At 45.5% G+C, this 23145-nt stretch overlaps 1 protein-coding gene across 2 annotated transcripts; it reads right to left on the bottom strand.

Annotated features, from left to right (window-relative positions):
* Positions 1–2118: 2118 nt before the first annotated feature.
* ST6GALNAC6 (ST6 N-acetylgalactosaminide alpha-2,6-sialyltransferase 6) lies at positions 2119–22469 on the bottom strand. 2 transcript variants are annotated; one of them, XM_027869717.1, is made up of 6 exons: positions 22442–22469; positions 16154–16237; positions 12992–13171; positions 7232–7638; positions 4993–5100; positions 2119–4316 (listed from the first exon to the last, which is right to left on the bottom strand). In XM_027869717.1, the coding sequence occupies exons 2-6, from the start codon at positions 16166–16168 to the stop codon at positions 4127–4129; spliced, it is 900 nt and encodes a 299-aa protein (XP_027725518.1). In that variant the 5' UTR covers positions 16169–16237; positions 22442–22469; the 3' UTR covers positions 2119–4126. The 2 variants fall into 2 exon arrangements, with proteins under 2 accessions (XP_027725518.1, XP_027725517.1); XM_027869716.1 differs by lacking the exon at positions 22442–22469 and adding an exon at positions 19313–19396.
* Between the last annotated feature and the right edge of the window lie 676 nt (positions 22470–23145).

Raw genomic sequence — 23145 nt, 5'->3', positions numbered from 1 at the left:
GCTCTACCTGAATTGATCTACCTATCCTTCAAGGCCCAGCTGATGTCCTTCCTCTTGCATGAAGCTCCCCTGACTCTTCCCTCTACCACCCTCCCACCCCCATCTCCCACTAGACCTGAGAGACTACGTAACATAGAGCAGAGAATGCTAGATTTAAGAGTCAAGGAGATATGAGTTCAAATTCTGCCTCAGAATTTACTAACTGTGTGACCCTTGGCAAGCCATTTAACCTCTCAACCTTAGTTTCCTCAGCTGTAAAATGGGGATAATAGCCCACACCTCCCAGTGAGGATTGAATAAGATAAGGCACAAAAAGTGCCTTGCAAAGATGGACTAGCCACTTCTACATCAGCTTTTTTTCCCCTGGCATGTACCCTTGTATTTTGTTCAGTTATACTGTCTCCCCAGCTAGACTGGGAAGCAGCTTATGGTCAGAGACCCACTGTCTGCAGAACCTGCTCCATAGCAACAAGTGAAAGACTGGGCACATAGTAGGTATGCAATAAATGTTTGTGGATGGATCACTGGGGGGATGACCATAGATATAGATCTGGAAGGGACAAAAAGAAGATGCCCATGCCATCTTCTTCATATGACAGATGAGGCAACTGAGGCCTAGGGAGTTCATGTGACTTGCCCAAGGTCACACAAGCAGTAATCTTTGGAGGTAGCATTCGAACCCAGGTCCTCCGACTCCAAATCCAGGGCTCTTTCCACTGTCTGATCAACTTGAGGCAACTCAGTGGTGCAGCGGATAGAGCACTGGGCCTGGAGTCAGGAAGACCTGAGTTCTACCCTCAGATATTGACTTGCTGTGCAAGTCACTTAATCTCTGTTCGCTTCAGTTTCCTCAACTGCAAAATGGGAATAATAGCACTTATCACCAGGGTTGTTGTGAGGATTGATGAGATAGTATTTGTAAACCACTTAGCCCAGTGCCTGGCACACAATAGGTGCTATATTAATGCTTGCCTCTTAACTTTTCACCTATACCTGCTGCCTCTGGGATGGGACCCTGCTGTGTAGAGTATTTCAACCCTGTCTGAGCTTCCATGTGATCTGTGAAGCAAGGCTTTTTTGTGACTTTAATGTTACAAACAAAGGGGCAGCTAGGTGGTGCAGTGGACAGAGTCAAGAGGACCTGAGTTCAAATCTAGCCTCAGACACTTGACACTTACTAGCTGTGTGACCTTAAGCAAGTCACTTAACACCATTGGCTAACCCCCCCCCCTCAAAAAAAAATAAAGTAATAAACAAAATATCAGGGCTGGAAGAGACCTTAGGGGCTCAGGATATCAGGGTTGGAAGGGATCTTAAAATATGGAATGCCAGAGCTGGGAGGGCCCTTGAAACCATCTAGTTCAACAACCTCATTTTCCAGATCAGAAACAGTTCAAGGGAGGGCAAGTGACACAGGTTTCAAGATCCAATCGCTTTGTCAAGTTGAACTTAACTGACTAGCAATCAGATTCTTAAGCAACAGTTCTTGGTTCTTGGGTAGAAAGAGAAATGGACTTAAAGATGGAGGATCTGGGTTCCAATCCTGTCTCTACCACTTCCTGTTGTTGTTCAGTCATTTCCAACTCTTCATGACCCCATCTGAGGTTTTCTTGGCAGAGATACTGGAGTGGTTTGCCATTTCCTTTTCCGGCTCATTTTACAGATGAGGAAACTGAGGAAAACAGGGTTAAGTGACTTGCCCAGGGTCACACAACTACAGTAGTAAGTGTCTGAGGCCAGATTTGAACTCGGGAAGATGAGTCTTCCTGACTCTAACCCGGGAGTTCTATCCATTGTGCCACCTAGCTGCCCCATACCACTTAACTACCTGTATGATTTTTGGTACATCACTTAATATCTCTGGGCCTCAGTTTCCTCATCTGTAAAAAAAAAAAAAGAAGGTTGCACTAGATGGTTTCTAAGGTCCTTTTTTTCCAGCTCAAGATCTCTAATCCTAAAAGTTTGGCTTCTTAGCCTGAGGCCACTGTCCCAAGATTCACTTGGGGTCTTGGTATTTGAGAGCTCCTAGTTTCAAGGACTGGTGCACACGGAGACTGCACAGAAACCTCACCATGAAAAAGTCTTGGCTGAGGTTTCAGACACAAGAAAGAAAGACAGTGACAGCTTAATAATATTTATTCCTGTACAAACCATTACAAAACCACCTTTCAGGGCTGAGGAAATTGAGTGGTGGTGGTGGTGGTGAGGGGAAGGCTTGTGCTGACACCCAAGAACAAAACGTACACTTCCTGACCCATGTGCTAGCCTAGCATCTGTCCCCAACCTGCCTTGTTCTACATGGCCCCCCAGACACCCTCCAAAGAGACACATCCAGGAATGCTTTATCACATATCCCATGTCCTTCATCTTGATGCTTAGGAACTAAATGGCATGCTGAGTAGCTAGGGATACCCACTCTATCCCCACCAGCTCCTTTGGGGCTGCCCACTTTGTGCCACAGTAGCCACAGTTTAGGGAAAAAAACAGAGCCAGCAATTAAGTGACAGGTCAGAAGGAAGGGAACCTGGAACCCAAGTGCTCTTACTCCTCATTCCCTCTTCTGCTACTTGAGTAGCCAGTTGGCTTTTTGGTTAGTAGGGCTTTTAACCCCTCCAGACAGAAGGGATGTGCAAACAAAATTCCAATTCCAGTTAGAATGCCCATTTCCTTTTTCTGGAATCTGGGTATAAGTCGAGCCTGCAGCCATAAGTTTCTTCCCAAACTAGTGGAAAATCACTCAGCAGGTGGGAAGGGACCTCACTGAGGTGAGAATGAGACATCATCAAATTGGGGAGGTGGGATGGGGAACAAATGGAGAAGAGGAGATGAGGCACTGTCGATTTAATTGTCAAGGAGATTAGCAGCTGTAAGGGGGCAGGGCGGAGGGGATGAATCCAATTGGATGTTTACCCCCTCAGGAGTGGGGGTGCTCCCCCCTTAACTGCCAATCACAGCCTTGGGAAGAAAGAGGTATTGGAAGGACTGGGGAGAAGGGGTCTGGGAGAGGTCTTTGCCTATCCTGATAGAGCTGAGTTGTCTAGTCATTAGTTCCCAGGCCATGCCTGCCCAGAATGGGAATTGAAAAAGAGAGGGAAAGTAAAGGGCATGGGGTCAGAAACAGAATGTCTGGGCTGGAAGAGACCTCAGAGATCATTGAGTCCAAACCCTTCAATTTATAGAAGACGAAAATGAGACCCCATAGAGAGAAAGTTACTTGCCCAAGGTCCAATAGTGAATTAGCAGCAGAGTTGAGACTAGAACCCAGGGTCTCAGTCCAGGGATCCCTCATAGCACACAATCATTTCTCCCTCTCCTTTTCTTCCCATTTTCAGTGCCAAACATTGGGGCCAAACACTTCCAAGTTGTACGGATTGAAGAAAAAGGCCCCTGGAAAGCACAGGGCCACAGAAATGCTAAGGACTGTCCTTGGCTCTCTCATCAGGCTAGGACAAAAGGAACCCAGTCAGTGAAGAGAAGGGGAGGCTGTGTCCTGCTTCACTTAGAGGACTTGCTGAGAGAGCAGGCCCAGGCTTCAGTGGGCAGGGGCACCGAGACCATTCAAAGTGGTTTGCACCTGTGGCAAAGGGCATGTTATATGCCTCCTCTCCCAGCTCCTGGTCCAAGACCCCAGTGTCTCTGGGCCCAGGACCTCCTCTAAAGTCAACTGGAAAAAAACTGGAAGTTTTTTGTTTGTTTGTTTGTTTTGTTTTGTTTAGTTTTCTGGTGTCTCTTTAGGGAGAAACACCCTAGGGCCAAAGAAATCAGAACTAAGGCCTCATGGGGAAGGTCATGTCCTTGCCCTCTAACTCAGAAATGGGATCACAGCCCAGGTTGGCTGAAGGATACCCCAAGACCCTGATTCATTAGGAAATGCACCCCAGACCCTGTTTAGCTAAGATACACCTCTAAGACCCTGATTGGCCAAAAGATACCCTCAAAGATGCCAAATAACCTGGAGATTCTGCCCTCTAGGCCTTGAATGACTAGAAGAGGCTCCAAGATCAATTAGTTGAGATATTGATTGGCCAGCAGAATTCTCCTGACTCCCAACTGGCCAGGACCTACCCCCTACAACCTGATTGTCTAGGAACCTACCCTCTGAGCCCTGATTGTCCAGGAGATACCCTTATGTCCAGGAAGGATGGGAGAAGGTAATGTTGTAGGCCCTAGACCAGGAGGAGAAAACCTTCTTCTCAGTGATGAAGCGGTGGTGATTCCCCTTGTGGCTGTGCTCATTCTGGATGTAGGTGATGCATTCATCTGGCCCCTTGGGCTCGTAGTAGTGATAGGGCATCCGGCGGGGCTGGGGCCGCTGGCTAGAGAGGAGACAAAGAAAAGAGCATGCTGCTGAAGGATACCTCAAGGACTCACAGGAGAAAAGAGATACACCCCTGGATGCCCCTTTCCTGACAAGATAAAAATGCCCTGAGGTTCTGAATGGCCCCACATGTACCCCATCCCACTTCCAAGCTACTCCAGAGATACCTTGGTTGGCCCAGCTAGGGGGATTAAACTAAGTCTAAAGGCAAGACCAAACAGTTAATTCATAGTGGAAACAGGACTCACATGTGGGACCAGTTGCATGTTCTTGGGCACATCACTGTTTCCTCTTCTTTAAAAGGAGAGGGGGTTGGACTTAGATGACCACCAAGGTCCTTTCCAACTCTTAACAGTCTCTATCATCCATTCAACAAACATTTATTGAATGTTTATATTGTACATAGGAGACACACAAAGTTTAGATGAGATGTGGTTCCTTTCCTCAGGAAGCTTCCAGTCTAGGAGGGGGATAATGGCTAAACAGTTTTGGGGTTGGGATAAGCTGACTGATGGTTTGGGTGAGGGCCATCCTGGTGAAGCTACAAAGGCAGTTTAATATGCCCACTTTTGTGGTCAGGTGGGAATATGGGATATTCTGTCCTTCCCCATGGACCTCTAGCTAAGGTGGGGTACGGGAAGAGGGTAGGAGTCAGGGAAGAACAGAAACGTTACCTGCAGTAGGTGGGCGGCACCATCCCATAGACATGGACCCGGTCACATAGCTCCACAGCAATTACCATGGTGAACCAGCCTGTGCTCAGCCAGGATCGAGACTTCTCCCTATGGGCCAGGAGCCAGGGAGCAGAGAGTAAGGGAGGGGTAGCTTTGGGGAAGGGAGCTGAGCATAGGTCCAGGTGAGGAGGAAAGGAAAGCCATGTAACTACAGTATCTACTCACCCTCCTATTCTTCCTTCTAAAACCTGGTCCCCAGCCTCCCTCTGGCCAGTCACTCTCACCATTCAAAGAAGCCAATGTGAAGAAACGTCCTTCCCTCATTACACATGAGATCTTGCCTTTAAAAAAAATTGGCCTCAGTGAGAAAGAAAGGATTTACTCCTGAGCCCCAGATCTTTCTCCAAAAGAAGTGCAATGTAATGAAAAGTGTGTTGAGATAGATCTGGATTCCAATCTTGGCTGTTTTTACCTGTGTCATCTCAGGCAAATCAATTTAACCTCTCTGAATCTCACTTGCTTCATCAGTAAAAGGAAGGGTCTGGATTAGAAGATGTTTTAAGTTTCTTTCTTTTTTTTTTTTCTTGGAGGCAATTGGGGTTAAGTGAGTTGTCCAAGGTCATATGGCTAGTAAATGCCTGAGGATTTGAATTCAAGTCCTCCTGACTCCAGAATCTGTGTTCTATCCACGTAGCTGCCCCCTTAAAGTTCTTTCTAGGGGCAGCTAGGTGGTGCAGTGGATAGAGCACTGGCCCTGGAGTCAGGAGGACCTGAGTTCAAATCCAGCCTCAGACACTTGACACTTACTAGCTGTGTGACCCTGGACAAGTCACTTAACCCCACTGACTATCCAAAAACAAAAACAAAAAAGTTCTTTCTAAAAGTGATAATGATCCTAGGATTTTTTAGTCCCCAGTAAGCAGGATTCACATATCCATTAGGTTGGCAGCATCTCTACTTCCTAAATACCAAGTTTTCCCTCTCCTCAGGGGTACAAGGATTCCCTAAGCCCTCCCTTAATCTAGCAAACATAGCCAAGAGAGAATTAGTCTATAACTTGACCCTCTTAAACTCGGTACTTTCTTTCTCTTAGTGTCATTGGTTCAGTGGAAGGACAGCTGACCTTGAATTCAAGCACCCTGGGTTCAAAGTTCAAAGACCATCGCTGTTACTTTCTACCTGTGTGACCTTGGACAAGGCACTTAAACCTTTCTCCATCACTAAAATGAGGGGCTGAATTGTATGACATCTGAGGTCCCTTCTAGATCAATAATCCAATGTCCACTTTGCCCCATGATTTATTTCTCAGTAAAGTTTTGTACTTAAACCAACAGTCATATCGGATTGTGGCTACCTCCTAGTGTGCCTCCACAGCATCTCCCAGTCATGGCACATGGTCACCAGCCTTATCATCTCTTCTCTAGACTTTGTCTCCTACTGGTCTCCCTCCTGCCAGTGCCTCCCCTCTCCATTATGTCCTCCACAAAGCTGTCAAAATGAGTTTTCTAAAACTCAGGGTTGACCATCTCATTCTCCTGCTCAAAAAAGGGGTGGCTGTCTATGGACTCTCTCAGGATTAAATACAAACTCCTCTGTTGGGAGTTTAAAACCCTGCAAAATCTGACTCCAAACCACCTTTCCAGATTTATTATATATTACCCCCTTTTATATACTCTACATACTACTGTTCTTCACACACACACACACACACACACATCATTACATCTCTTCTTTTCATATCTTTACACAAGCTGCTCGGCGCATACTTGGGATATACTCTCTCTTCGCCTGTTTCTAGTTTTCTTTAAAGCTCATCTCAAGCACCTTCTACATGGAACTTTACTGATTTTTACACCACCTCCCACCCTCTCCTCTCCTCCTCCACCTTCCAAAACTAGCTTGTATTTATTTTTCATATACTTATATGTGTAAATGCCATCTTGCCCATAGCCCCTTGAGGGCAAGGGGTTTTCTCATTTTATTTGTAGCCCCAGTACCTAGCATATTGACTGGCACATAACAGATGTTTAATAAATGCTTATTGATTGATTCATTGATTGGTTGGAGTTATTAAGCCTACAGAAAACAAAGGTGCTGTTTATGTTAGGGGAGACTGCACCAGCAAAGAGGAATCAGAACAATGCATGCTGGGAGCTGGGGGGTGGTCAGTTCATAGGCACAATTGCAGTGTGAGGGAAAAGAAATGCCAGGAAGCCTGAGTAGACAAGGAAGCAGGTACCTGTCCTTGCCCGTCTCACCCCGGAAGAGGTCATCAAACTGCCGCATGCGGGTGGGCGAGACGGCATAGGCAGCCATATTGGGGAAGGCAAGACCCACTCGCTGGATGACGTGGAGCAGGCTGCCATTGGGTTTCTGCATTTTGCTGGGGGGTCCCCAGAAGATGAACACGGTCTCCGGTGTCTTATTGACAAACTCCTGGGGCCGCCGTAGAACACGGTAAACACTGGAGTGAGCCACAACTCGAAAGGTGGTCTTGCTACCCACGTCCACCTCATAGCCTGTGGTGGGTGCATCATTCATGCGTATGGTACACTCTGCCCGTTCAATCTCTGGTCCCAGCTTCGTGCCCAGAAGGTGGCTTGAGCTGGTGATGATCACACACTGGTGACAGTGGGAGGTCAGTGTCTGCCAAGGGAGAAGAAGAAGAAGATTCTCTGATTTTATATCAAATCTCAGCTCTGCCGGTCATTATCTGCAAGACCTTCAGTAGGTAACTCAATATCCCTGGGCCTGTTTCCCCATCAGAAAAATGAGGCTGTTGGACACCTTTGACTGTAAGGTCCCTTCCAGTGCTATATTTCTATGAAAATGTAGATCCTATATGGTGCTTTAAGGTTGAAAACGCTTTACATACATTATCTCATTTGATCTTTCCAACAACCTTGCAAGTAGATGAAGGACCTGAGTCTCAGAAATGTTAAGTGACTCACCTAGGGTCATGACAGCCTTCCCTTACTCACTTCTGACCAGGGCAAAGTACAGTGGAATTCTCAGCTTCTGCACTTTAGACACTCTACTTCAGTTAAGTTAAGGTAGCCTAAAGGTACACCACCATGTTTGGTAATCATGTCAACTGTTGGCTTACATCTGACTCATAGTCCAATATTACTGATTTGGGGCAGCTAGATGGTGCTATAGTGCACAGAGCACCTGGTGGAGAGTCAGGAAAACCCAAGTTCAAATCCAGCCTCAGGCATTTACTAGCTGTGTGACCCTGGGCAAGTCATTTAATCCTGTTTGCCTCAGTTTCCTCATCTGCCAAATGAGTGGAGAAGGAAACGGCAAACCACTCCAGTATCTATGCCAAGAAAACCCCAAATGGGGTCACAGAGAGTTGGACACAACTGAAATAACCAAACAATTGTTACTCCAGATCTCTCCTATTCTCTACCTGTGCAACTGATTTTTCTTCACATGAGTACACCACTTCACATTTGTTCCAATCAAACTCTATCATGTTAGACAGATCTTTTTGAATCCTGATTCTGTCATCTAATGTATTTTATTGCTGTATTTATGTACAGATTGTCTCCCCAGCAGAACACGTTCCTCTGTGAACTGGTATCCTAGAAATAGGTATCTTAGAAAAGTGGAATCATTCTACAGCAGCAAACAAATATAGTAACCCAATGTTTAACAAGTATAAATACTTAAGTTTTGGGGATAAGAATTCATTATTTGGTAAAAATAGTTGGGAAACCCCAATTGATAAATGGATATGAACAGGCAGTTTTCAGATGAAGAAATTAAAGCTATCTATAGTCATATGAAAAAATGCTCTAAATCACTATTGATCAGAGAAATGCAAATCAAAACAACTCTGAGGTACCACATCACACCTATCAGATTGGCTAACATGACAAAACAGGAAAATGATAAATGTTGGAGATGATGTGGGAAAACTGGAACACTAATGCATTGTTGGTGGAGTTGTGAACTGATCCAATCATTTTGGAGAGCAATTTGGAACTATGCCCAAAGGGCTATAAAAATGTGCATACCCTTTGACCCAGCAATACCACTTCTAGGACAGTATCCCAAAGAGATCATAAAAATGGGAAAAGGACCCACATGTACAAATATTGATAGCAGCTCTTTTTGTGGTGGCAAAGAATTGGAAATTGAGGGGATACCCATCAATTGGGGAATGGCTGAACAAGTTGTGGTATATGAATGTAATGGAATACTATCGTGCTATAAGAAATGATGAGCAAGCAGACTTCAGAAAAATCTGGAAAGACTCGTATGGACTGATGATGAGTGAAGTGAGCATAACCAGGAGAACATTGTACACAGTAATAGCAACATTGCACAATGACCAACTTTTTTAGACTTAGCTCTTCTGAGTAATGCAACGATCTAAGACAATTCCAAAAGACTCTTGATGGAAAATGCTATTTACATACAGAGAAAGAACTGTGGAGTCTGAATGCAGATCAAAGCATACTATTTTCTCTTTTCTTTTTCTTTCTTGTGGTTTTCCCTTTTGCTTTGATTCTTCTTTCACATATTTCACATATTCCATAATGTGGAAATATGTTTAATATGATTGTACATGTATAACCTATATCAGATTCCTTGATGTTTTAGGGAGGGGGAAGAGGAAGGAGGGAGGTGAAAATTTAGAACTCAAAATGTTATAAAAGCAAATGTTGAAAACTAAAAATAAACAAATTTTTTAAATAAAAAAAAGTTTTGTACAAATAAAACAAATGTAGCTAAGATCAGAAGGAAAGCAGAAAACTGAGGGGGGGGGATTTTATAGATAGTTCCTCAGACAAAGCTCTCATATCTTAAATATATAAAGAACTTCATCATAAAAATGTGAGTCATTCCCCAATTGATAAATGGTCAAAGGATATGAATAGGCAGTTTTCCAATGAAGAATTTAAAACAATTTATAGTCATATGAAAAAATGCTCTAAATCATTATTGATTAGAGAAACACAAATTAAAACAACCTTGAGATATCACTTTATACCTATCAGATTGACTAAAATGATAGAAAGGGAAAGTGACAAATGTTGGAGGGGAAGCGGAAAAATTGGGACCTTAATTTATTGTTGGTGGATTTATGAGCTGATCCAACCATTTTGAAGAGAAATTTGGAATTATGCCAAAGAGTAATTAAACTGCCTGTACCTTTTGACCCAGCAATACCACTACTAAGTCTGTTTCCCAAGATGATTAGGGAAAATGGAAAAGAACCTACATTTGCTAAAATATTTATAGCAACCTTCCTTGTGGTAGCAAAGAACTGGAAATTACAGGGATGCTCATCAATTGGGAAATGGCTAAACAAATTATGGTATATGTTCATGATGGACTATTACTCTGCTATAAGAAATGATGAACTCAATGATTTTAGAAAAGCACGGAGAGACTTCCATGAAATAATGAAGAGCGAAATGAGCAGAACCAAGAGAACACTGTATACAGTAACAGCAATATTGTTTTAAGAACAACTTTGAGCAACCAAGTCATTCTATTATAAATACCCAAATTAACCACAAAGATCCTATGAAGGAAGCTGCTGCTTGAATCCAGAAAAAGAACTGACATATATAAATATATATACAAACACTCATATGTATATATGTGTGTGTGTACATATATGTATGTATGTATGTATATACATATGTGAGTATATACACACACATATACATATACATGCAGATTTGTGTCTAATGGTAGCCATCCAAAAGTTTGGGGGGGGAGGGGAAAAAAAGAAAGTCACATGATAACTGCTGTATATTTGAAAGGAACAGCAAGTTGTACATAATGGATCTGCAATTTCAGGTGTAATCTCTCCACATTCTGGAGAATTCTAGGCATTCTGGGAAAAAAATTAGAATTATGCCCCCAAAGTCATTAAATGGCCTTTGCCATTACAAGGTTTATACTCCAAAAAGATCAGAGAAAGAGGAAAAGTACCTATATGTACAAAAATATTTATAACAACTCTTTCTGTAGTGGTAAAAAGCTAGAAACTAAGGAGTTCCCATCAACTAGGGAATGTCTGAACAAATAAAGGTATATGAACACGACAGTACTACTGTGCTGTAAAAAATGTTGAAAGGGAAGATTTCAGAGAAACCTGTGAAGATTTGTATGAACTGACGCAGAATGAGATGAACGGGACCAGAACAATTTACATATTATCAACAACACCGTAAAGACAAACAACTTTGAAAGACTTAAGAATTCTAATCAACTCAATGACAAACCATGATTCCAAAGGACTGATGAGGAAAAATGCTACTTACCTCTCAATAGAGAGGTGAGGGACTCAAAATGCAGGTTGAAATATACATTTTTGGGACATGGCCAATGTGAGATTTTGTTTTCCTTGGTTATGCATATTTATTACAAGGGTTTGGCTTTTGTTTTTGTTTTCTTTTTAATGGGGTAGGAGAGGTTAGGGCAGCTAGGTGGAGAAGTGGATAGAGTGCCAGGTCTGGAGTCAGGAAAACCTGAAATCAAATCCGGCCTCAGACACTCAGAAGCTATATGACCCTAGGCAAGTCACTTAACCTGGTATGCCTCAGTTTCCTCATCTGTAAAATGAGCTGGAGAAGGAAATGGTAAACCACTCTAGTATCTTTGCCAAGAAAACCCCCAATTGGGGTTGCAAAGAGTCAGACATGACTGAAATAACTGAACAACAACAGGAGAGGTTAAGAGAGAGACAAAAAATAAGTGTTTATTAATCGGAAAAAAACAAGCTCCTTGAGAAAAGGTACTGTTTGCACTTCATATCCTCAGTGCTTAGCACAGTACCTAGCACATCATAGATGCTTAATAAATGCTTATTGATTAAATAATTGGTTGTCATCTACAAATTTGGCATTAATCTCCTCATTCAAATGACTGATAAAATGTTTAGATTTAAAGAATCCACCCCAAATGTTCACACGGACTATTTGTGCCTGACCTGTGGTAAAACATTCCAAGCTGGTACTGGTCTGATCAGCCACAGTCGGACACACTGTACCTTGACTCTGGCATAAGGATGCCATTTTGGTCCTCTTTGAGGAAGAAGGACAGCAACCAACCAAAAGATATTATACAGAACTGGGATAAGGTCAGAGCCCTGTGACCACTACTAGAGCTTAATATCAAATGGGGAAAATGGAAACAAATGATTGGGCCCCCAATAGGGTATGACACATTTCCTGATGTCCTGGCCCCAGGCCTACATCCTTGTCCTTGGGTATCTCAGAAAGCCGAGGAAGAACCAGAACAATTTACACTACATTCACAATAATTTTCAAATTTTCAAAGACTCCAGATCTATGATCAAAAGGGAACCAGATGTGACTTCAGAGGACTGACATTAAAGAGTGTCACTTGCCTCTCAGCAGAGAGGTGACACACTTCAGGTGCATAATAAGGCACCTTTTCAGACAACAGCCAACGTGTTGATTGATTTTCCTTTATTACTCTTTGTTACATGGGGGGATAATATTGGTGTGAAAAGGGGAGGAGAGAAGAGTCATTGAGAAGTGACAGAAATATAAAATAATCATCAATAATTTTCTTTAATCCAAGGGAACATTTCTGAAGGATTGTGCCAGGGCTCCCATTCCTTCTCCTTTCTGGGTAGATGGATAGGTGAGGGTAATCTCTGGGAAGGGCCTTTCCATAATAAGAAGAGTGTGGTACAATAAGAAGACTAACTTTGGAAAAAGAGGACGTGGGTTCAAATCCCGCCTCTGCTACTAACTACCTGTGTGACCACCTTGGGCAAGTCACTTAACCAATCTGGTCTTCAGTTTCCTTCTCTGCAAAATGTAGGGGTGGACTAGATGTTCTTTGGAATCTCTTCCAGTTCTAGGTCTATGATCTCGTAATAACTGGTCTTCCTAAAGGCTCTCATGCCTGGGTCCCACCTAAGCATGGTTCTCAGCAGAAGTAACTCCCATAGAGTGGTAAGATTTCCCAAAACTCTGGACTGGCCAGCCCTCTGTCTTCCTACCTTGTTGCCAAGGACTGGGACATAGCTGTCAGCAATGGACCACTTCTTCAGGTTGGATGTCCAGTGGAAGCGGCCTCGAAGAGAACCATAGGGGAAGACGTCGTTGACGCTGTTGGAGCTATAGAGGATGAGGACGGTGATGAGCGCAAACAGGGCCCCTAGCACCACTGATCGTTGGCCCTACAGGAGAAGGGAAGAAGCCTAGATGAAAAGCAGTCAGAGACTAAGAAACCAAAGTCACACCCCCTCCACTCTTAGGCCACAGTAGGGAAAACCAGCTAAGTCATACTCTTAGTCATGGAGACAGTCCATGCACATTGAATGAATGAATGAATGAGTGAATGAGTGAAAGAAAAACCGCTTACCAGGCAGTGTGCTAAGCACTGGGGATATAAATACAAAAACAAAGACAATGGCTACCCTCAAGGAGCTTACATTCTAAGAGGGGAAGACAAAACATATAGGGAAATGGTAGCCAGAGTAGGATAAATGATTGATGCTGTCCTTCTTAGGACAGAGGGAATGAGAGTACCAATTTGATTATTTTTCCCATAGCACTTGCCCCACCATCCCCCCTACCCTCTCTACTTCCCACTGCATCTGGGAGATGGCTGAAGCACATCCCAGTGGGTCTTCAAGCTGACAGCAGTCTTCTAGTCATTCTGCAACAGGACACTATCTCCCAACTCTGTCTTCTCTCTGACTGTGCTCCATGCCTAGGATGCTCTCTGTCCTCACCTACCTCTCCTGGCTTCCTTCAAGACTCTACTCAAACCTCACCCTCTACAAGGGGACTTTTTCTAGTTCTCCACCCTCTCTGCCACTGCTATTGCCTTCCCTCCTCATTTACACTGTATAGATCTCATATGTATATAGTTGTTTGCATGTTGCCAACCCCTTTAGAATGTGTGCTCCTGGAGGCAGAAGCTGGTTTTACCTTTCTTTGTAACCCGAGAGCTTAGCACAGAGCTTGGCACACAGTAGGCACTTAATCTTTGTTGATCAATTGTAGAATGAAGGACCTCAGGGTAAGAGCTGGTGTGCCAGGTCCTCTGAAGACATCCTTACTGCTACACCTGACTGCATCTCACTACAAGAAGCTTCTTACATACCTAATGATTACTCACCTACGGCACATCAGGTACCTCTCCGTCATGTGCCAGAAATATCTACTGAGCACCTGCTCTGTGCCCAGCCCTGTCTCAGACTACATTGTAAATGATGACAAAAGGAAGAAGGCCCAATGGGAGACAAACATGAGGATAATTTACACTTGTAGGAAGAATCTAAGGGCCTTAGATGAGGGGAAGGATAAATCACCCTAGGCTAGGTGTAGTACCAACAAAGGTGGCCTTTAGCCATCTCTTGAAGGATGAAGAGGATTTGGATAGGCAGAGAAGAAAGAGGGCATTTCAGGTAGAGGTGGTGGCATGAGCAAAGGCATGGAATGGTGTGTTCAGGGCAACAGTGAAGGACTAGTCTGGCTGGAGCAGAGAGTTCAAGTACAGCAGGAGTAGGAAATAAGGCTGGATTAGGAAGTTGGAGCTAAGCAGTGGAGAGACTTGAATATCAGACAGAAAAACATTTGCTTTGTCTGTAGGGACCTGTAAGTCACAGAAGGTATTTGAGCAAGGGAATGACATAGAAGAAACATGATGTTTAAAACAAATGAACATGGAAACATGCTCAAGATGGCCTATGGGGGGAGAAAACAGTTAGGAATCTGCTAAATGAATCCAGAGTCCTAGACTAGGGTGGTGGCCAGAGAATGGAAAAGATAGAGGAATGATAGGTTTAAATCACAGGGTGATGTATGACTCAGGAATAAAACCAAGATTTCAAGTCCTGGATTTGTCCTCAGACGAATGTAGCCCAAAGGAAGGAGTCAGGAGAGATCCAAGTTAAAATTCTGCTTTGAACTTGAGACTTTACCTATGGGATGAAGTAAATCTCTTAACCTCTCTGGGCCCCAGTTTCCTCATCTGCAAAATGGAATCTTATGTTACTTAACTCACAGCAGAGGTATCAAACTCTGCAGGTCAGCAAAGCTTGAGTTTACAACCAAAAGATTTAAATGGGATTGGGAAATGTTTAACAAAATAAATTAAAATTCAAGACAAATTAGATAATGCTAATTTGTGGTTTTCAGGAATCCCTTTCTATTTGAATTTGATACCTTCACAGGACAGTTGTGATGAAAGTGCTTTGTAAACCTTAGGGCACAACAGAAATTGGCACCTGGCCTCCAGCCCCTGACTCCAAGCCAAGTAAGTCCACATACTGGCCAGAGCACCCTGGAGAGTAGTGAAAGTGTGAGGGTGACCAATAGGCTTTGTAACCCCCATGTAATCCTTGTACTCTCCAGTCTCCTCAGCACCCACAGGCTTAGCTCACGCGGGCACCATTCAGAGTACATTAACCGTCACTTTATTTGGACCCTGTTGTTAATCGGTTGTATCTTATTCCTATATAGCAGGCAGTTAGGTGGCATAGTGGACAGAGCACCAGGCCTGGAGTTCAAGAAGACCTGAATTCAAATTCAGCCTCAGACACTTACTAGTTGTGTAACCCTGGGCAAGTCACTTAACCCTGTTTGTTTCAGTTTTCTCACCTATAAAATGAACTGGAGAAGGAAAAGGCTAACCACTCTAGTATCTTTGCCAAGAAAACCCCAAATGGGGTCACAAAGAGTCACACACGACTAAACAATAACAATCTTATTCATTCAGTAGAGACTTCTCTTTTGGCATGGGCCAGATCTTTCCCTTCTTTGGTATACCTAATGAGGGGCCCCAAACCCAGTGAGAGTTCAGTCTAGGCGTCTCACCAACTTCTTAGAGCGCCTTTATACCCGTTTCCTAATTTGATCCTCCCCAAAATCCTCTAAGTTAGGCAAGGCAGGAATCCTTATCTCCATTTTATGGATGAGAAAACTGAGGTCCAGGTGAATTGGGGCCCCCCAGTAGGAGGCCCCTTCAGCATCTGAACCTGGTATGGGAAGTACTCCAGTTGAACAGAAAAGATAGTTATAAAGGGTCCACGGTGCCCCGAGGCTGCAGGTCCCCCAAGGGACAGGCTAAAATTCAAGAAGCGCTGGTGCAGAGCGGGTCAAGAGCCCAGAAAGATACCCGGGCAAGGAGGAGAGAAAGATGAGGCGCTTACCTTATTTTTATTCATGTCTCTCCAGCAGTCTTGGGGTGGGAGCAGCCTTCCGGTCACCCGGGGGAGGGGGAAAACAGGTCACACCTGCAAGCCAACAGTAAAGGGTTCAACTCCTCCCAAAAGCCAGGTCTTGGTTCACCACGGGCTGCCCCAGACAGAGGAGACATGGTCTTGAAATACAGTAAGTGATCCCTGAGAGAGCTAGGATTTGCACTGACTGGTCCCATGATGAAAAATCAGCCAATTTCACACATCCATTCAGGAGCAATTCACATCATGGTCTTGGGCTAACATTGGACATTGCTTTCCCTTCTCCAGCCTCCATCTTTTCTCCTTTTCCCTGACCAAGAGCTGTGCCCCTGCCCCCCTATCAAAGGGGATGCCCCCAAATTAGGGCTGGTAGACCTGGGGGGCCCCTGGGACAAGACAGAAGGGAGAGAGAACCAGTTATACTCATCAGGACAAGCCCATATTTTAACCATATGCCCTTCTTTCTCCGTGCTCTGAAATGTCCCTCACTGGTGCACCTTCTTCCTTGTCACTCCCTTCTCCTTTCCTTCCTTTTTCATCTCCGTGCTTAATAAAGGACATACTTACTAGGTCTAAATCAGAGCCTGAGGATATTCTTACAGGTGCATTTTCCAGATGAATTCCCCAACCACCATCCTATTCATCTTTCTTGGTTGGCCAGATTCTTTCTGGCCAAACCCTCATGCCCACCCACAACAGAACTCCACCCATCTTTCTAGGATTGGCCCTTAAGGTTGACAAGTACTCGACGTTGCCAATTTCCACATAAAATCAGAGAATGTCTGAGCTGGAAAAGACCTTTGAAATCATCTAGCTCAACCTCCTCATTTAACAGATGAGGGAACTGAGGGCCCAGAAATGGGAAGTGTCTTCTCTAAGTCATACAAGGAATAAGCATGAGAGCCAGGGCTAGAACCCTTGTCTTACAAGGCTACCACCCAGAGCAGATCACTGGGGATCCTCTCAAACATCAGTCAGCAGGGGATGCATTGCCTACCTAAGGGCATCCGCTTATCCAAACAACAACCTAACCACCAGGGGATTACACAGGGAAATGGAATTAGAACTTGAGGGAAGAGGAGTGTAGGTATGAGGGGGCTTAAGGGAGAGGAATACCAGTTCCATAGGAGAAAGAGCAAAGAATACTCAGCACATGTCGAATTTAATAGAATAGAATACCTGGAGAGAGATTAAAGCAATTTCAGGACTCATAGAAAATTAGAGCTGGTTAAGCTCTTAGTGCATTAGAGCTAGAAGGGCCCTTAAAACACAGAATGTCAGATCCAGAAGTGATCTGAGACGGCCTAATGATCCAACCAGATCATTTGATACAGAAGCCCACAGAAACAAAAGTGATATGTTTAGAATCTTTCAGGTAGTTGCTGAACACCTCACAGTGTTTGCTGAATTGAATTGTATAGGGTCAAGCTATTATGATCCTATGCAATTAAGGTATTAATAATGCCTAATTGCACTAGGTTAGCGTAAGAACTGGAACTAAAACCTAGGTCAGGTGACAGCTATCTCAGTGCTGAGCTCCCCTGCCAAGGGAAAGCAGATCACATGTACCATGCCTGGAAAGTAGGGCCCCCTCACCCTCCCATGTGGGGGTGGGAGAAAGGCCAGGCTTCTCTTGGTTCCCCCGAATTTCTCAGATGGAGGGAGTCCTCTCTTCCAAGACTCCCTCTCCAGGGTTCACAGGCCAAGGCAGCTGCCCTAAGTACACCAGCACAGCCCCTCAACCCTCCTCCCTACCCTACAACTTATCTCGGATTCCCCTCCTGCTAACAAGCAGGGTAGGGCAAGGTTCCAGAGATGGGAGAAGTGAAACAGAGGACAAGACAGGAAAACCAAGAAAGAGATCCAAGAAGGAGAACTGATAAGTTCGCCTGTGTCAGACCTTAGGACAGTTATGTGGCCCCCAACCCCCACTCCACTAACAGAGCCTACCCTTCCCATCTTCTCTCCCCTCCTCCTCTCCCTCTGTGCCTTAGGTGTGTGGGAGGCTGAGAGTGTAGATTCAGAACATTCCGTCCCATTACAGACCCAAGCTCCAGCTCCTACAACACCCCTTCATCCTATTCTCTCTCTTCTTCCCCGCCCCCCAAAAGTGGAGCACAAGGTCCCCGAGTGGGAGAGCTCAGGAAAAAAATACATCAGGGAAAGGCAGGAGACAGGAGGCAGTTGGGGGAGGTAGGATTTGAGGATGGGATTTGGGAGGAGAAGGGGGTATGGAGAGCCACCAAAACCACCCCCTCCATGAAAGTAGCATCTGGGTCAAGAGAGTTCCACTCCTTTTCCAGGCATGGGCCGCTGGGAGCCCCGACTCTGCGCTAGGAACTCTCCCTCATTCTCACTGGCCCCTGTAAGAGTGGGGGGGAGGCAGAAGGGAGGGGGACCCTAGAGCAGTGCATTCTGGGTTGTCACCGCTCACACACCCTCCCAACTCTTCCACCCCCCCAGCACTCTGGCCCCAGGGCACACTCCCTCTACTCCCATTAGAACCACCACCACCACTCCCCCTATAGCTCCTCCCAGGGATGACCGGCTGCCAGCAAGTTTTTGGACAGCCTGAGGGCCCATCCAGGGTGGAGGAACGTCAGAGCCCCAATGTGGGGGCAAAGATCATGCCCAGGAACCCAGTGGAGCAAGCAGAAACTCTGAGGATCAGCCCCCACATCCCCACGCGGGGGCTTAGGTAAAGCAGCTTAGTGTGACCCAGGATGGGGAGACTAGATAGAGGAGAAGAGGAAAGGAAGGGGGAGGGGGACAAGCACCCCTTCATCACCTCTGAGCCCTGGAATCCCCCCACTCTGCCTGCCTCCTTCCTCCCATCAGGGGCCGTGCCCTCTCCCTTCACTCCCTTCTTCACTCGGATGGGGGCAGGGTCCACCATCCAGTCCTAGCAGCTGTCAAGCTAGGGTGGAGGCTGCCTCCGGCGCCCAGCACCCGGGGGATTCCTAAGCGCAAATGAGGGCGAGGCACAGAGTTGGAGGGAGAGCGGGGCAAAAGGGTCCCATTTACCAAGCTCCTGGACCAGCCCCCCACCCCCACCCCTCCCACTCAGCGTATCTCCTCTCCCAGGCCCTCCCCTTCCCGGGCATCTTCTGCCCCAGGCCCCTGGCTCACCTCCCCCGGGGAGCGCCCGTACCCGGTCCCGCTCACATGGCGCTGCAGCTGGGCCCCCAGCGCCTCCGCAGCCCCGGAGCCGCTACTGGCCCAGGCCCCGCTGCAGCCGGAGCAGGAGCCGGAGCCGGAGCCCGGAGCCAGAGCCCTAGCCCGAGCAGCGCGAGGTCCTAGCGCCTCCCAGGCTACCCCTGACCAGCCGGCTCAGGGAGGGAGGAGTGCAAAACCCGAGGGGGGTGGCTCCGCCCTCGCCCCAGAACTGCCTCCTCATTTAGGCATGCATGATTCTTTAGAATCCTAAGGGATTACTGAGTGCCTTAGTCTCTCCTGCTCCCCGCCCTCAAACATCCTGGGTACACAGATAAGTGTCAAGTCAAATCAACAAGCATATATTAAGCTCCTACAGTGTCCTAGGTTCTGTGCTAACTAAGCGTTAGGGGATACAAAGAAAATCGATAGGTGTACCCACCTCTCCATCACTCTTGCCCTCTTCTTAGTCCAGGTACTCATCCACTTTTCCCTGAATTATTTTTTTTTCTCTTTTTCCTCAACTTTTCTCCTTGCCTCTAATTTCTCTCCCTCCAGTCTCTCCTGCCAGACTAACACTCCCGATGATCTCCTCTGATAGCCAATGACTAAAGAACCTCTAGCGGCTCCCTATTGCTTACAGGATAAGCTATCATAGTCATGGCAGGATGGGCAGCTTGGTGTGGTATCTGGCATGCTAGACTTGGAGTCACTCAAAGACAACGGTTCAAATCTCCTCTGTGACATTTCCTAGCTCTCTAAGTCCATGAATAAATTCTCTTGGAGTCTCAGTTTCCTCATCTGTAAATTGGGGATAATAATATCTGTAGTACTCATCTCACAGGGTTTATTATTGAGGCTGAAAAGAGATGATTACACCCTTTGTAAATTCTAAAGCCATATAACACAATATTAGCAATAAACCATCTCTTAGTATTATAGCCAGGTCAAGAAGTATTTGTTAAGCTCTTACCATGTGCCAGGCACTACGCTAAGCTCTGGAACTACAAACACAAGCCAAAAAGAAAGACAGTCCCTGACCTCAAGGAGCTTACATTCTAATGGGAAAAGATAATACCCAAAAAAATGAAATAGGTAGGAGGAGAGATAAAGACAAAGGGGGAAGTGGGTAGAGAATATGGTGGTAGAGAAAATCCCTGCACTAAAACTTTTAGAATACACAGTAATCACAAGTGGAACAAAATTAAAATGATAGAATTTCAGACCTGGAAGGGGCTTTAGGCTATGTCAGAACTGAGAAGTGCCTTAGAATATAGAATGTTAGAGCTTTAAGGAACCTGAGACACCGAATCCATTCATACCCCCTCACCCCATTGTACATATGGGAAAACCAAGTACCAGAAAGGAAATGGGTCTTGCACAGAGTCGCACAAGTAGTTAGCTAGAAAACCAATACTAGAACCCAACCCTCAACCAACTGATAAGCATTTATTACTGTACCAGGCCCTGATTTTTATTGGGGAAGATAACATGTACTATAAAAATATAGAAAATAGATACAAGATAGTTGGTGGGAGGAGGTACTAGCATCCAGGGAGGATCAGGAAAGGCTTCTTGTATTAGGTGGCTCAAGCTAGACCCTGAAGGAAACAAGGCATTGAAAGAAGAGGAAAGGAGGCATCATGTTCCAGGCAGAAGAGGACAGCCAATGCAAAGACAAACACAGAGGAGATAGGATGCCTTCTATGAGGAACAGTAAGACCAGGTTAGCCAGGCCTTAGAGTGCGTGAAGGGCAGGCACATGTAAAGGGGCTTAAAAGGGGTGGAGGATTTAAGAAGCTAAACTGAAGTTTGGTTTTGATCCTACAGGTAACTGGGAGCCCCTGGAGTTTATTCAGTAAGGGGGGGGGCAGGGTGACTTGTTCAGGCCGGTGCTTTAAGAGTCAATTTGTCAGCTGGGTGAAGGATGGATTGGAGAGAGGAGAGAATGGAGAAATGGAGACCAATTAAGAGGCTACTTTAGCTGTCCAGATAAGGGATGACAAAGGGCTTGAATTAAATGGTGACCATGGAAGGGGAGAGGAGATAGATGCCAGAGATGTTGTGGAGGCGAGATGTTGTGGAGGCAAGATGGTGGCAGCTGATTGGATTCCTGACTCGTTCCCCCCCCCCCCCCCCCCGCAAAGGTAGGAGGAACTAATCAAAGACTCTTTGCTGAGAGCTGAGGAGGGAGAGAAGGACCTGGGGCAGGAGGAATATTGCCAGAGAAGAGGAATTTGCTACAAGCAGGGCTAAGGGAACAAAACAGACCATCTCCTCCACACAGCTCCACACACTGGTATTGCTCTAGTTCTGCCCACAGACAAAAAGCCAAAATGAAAGCTTATGAAGGAAAACAGGATGATGAGAAGTGCCTCCTTAGGGCAGGGAAATACCAAGAATCTCCCTGAGTTTGCCCAGGTCACATTGGACAAGGTACGAGTTCCCCATTCTCCTGGGAAGCCTCTGCCACCCTCCTTATCCCTACTAGAAGCTTTCTCTTCCCTGACCCACCTGTCCTGTGCTCCAGGTTCCTTTTTTGCTGGGACCTGATTCTTCTCTTACTGCAAGGAATGTGGAGCTGAGTGATGTAGATGGTGAAAAGAGTACCAGCCCTGCCACTAACCCATTGGCCATATCTGTTTCCCTCTCTGAGCCTCAGTTTCCCAGCTGTACAACAAAGAAAATGAACTAAATGATATCTCAGGTCCCTTCTGGCTCTGACAATCTAGTCAATCTATGATGCCTGCAGGAGCAGGGACACCTGGCTGTGTCCATTTTGCCAGGGAATTGGCAGGCTCTTATGTGATGGGATTTGAAGATGGCATTTAAATAACATCCATGTTTGTCTTTGGAATCAAGAGCTCTGGAGCTCAGGTGTTGGGCAAGCAGAGAGACTGCTGCTAAGGCAGTGAGTGAATGGAAATTTCAGGAAGTTTATTGGTTTGGGAAAGAGGTGCTCATCCTTCCAGCTGAATTCAGAATTCAGATTTTGTCTTCAAGAGAATGAATGACTGTAGGTAGGTAGGGGGCAGGTAGGGAGGCAGACCTGCTCCTCTGGCCATTGCGGGGTGGGGAGATGCTTCATGGGAGGAAGAAACTTACCTGGATGGCCTTAGGCCTAGTTCAGTTAGGGAACTTCCTGAAGGCAGGGAAACCTATAAAAAAAAAATACAGGACACCTCACCCTTCCTGTTCCTCTTCTAACTCCTCCATTCCTACCTGTCCTCCCACCAATGACACAGCAAGCAAAAAACATTTATTAAGTGTCTGCTGCTTTAACTTTTTCACAGTCTTACTTGTATTTTAACCATTTTTGTCCATTCTTCTCCCATCTCCAACACTAGAATGTAGCCTACTTGAGGGCAGGTCATTTTTCATCTTTAGTAAATGGCTCCACTCACCATCCCTGAACTTTCTAAACCATAATACCTCTCTGTGTCCACTACTCCCTTTCATATGTTTACTCCTATAAGAATGTAAGCTCCTTGAGGACAAGGCCTGTCTCAACCTTCTGTATTTCTAGCCACAGGCTTAGCAAAGTACTTGCCATATAGTAATTACTTAATAAATGATTCTTCACTCATCCAGCTTTGATTCTCTGGTGCCTAGCACATTTGGGAGGTGGGGAATGGGGACAGGAGGGAACTGCACCTGTAATTTCATTGACTTAAAGAATTCTCAGGGAGGAAATTCCCTCTAGCAATGCAGAATGGCCCCTGCTTATAGTTTTAGGGGGCTCCCAGAGGGGGCAATGAGAGGTAAATGACTCACTCAGGGTTACAGTTATTATGTATCACAGATAGGAC

This window comes from Vombatus ursinus, unplaced genomic scaffold (genome assembly GCF_900497805.2).
Source record: "Vombatus ursinus unplaced genomic scaffold, bare-nosed wombat genome assembly UNPS02014793.1, whole genome shotgun sequence".
NCBI classification, from domain to species: Eukaryota; Metazoa; Chordata; class Mammalia; order Diprotodontia; family Vombatidae; genus Vombatus; species Vombatus ursinus.
The sequence above is the reverse complement of the archived record's forward strand: the minus strand, read 5'-3'. Positions and strand labels throughout refer to the sequence as shown.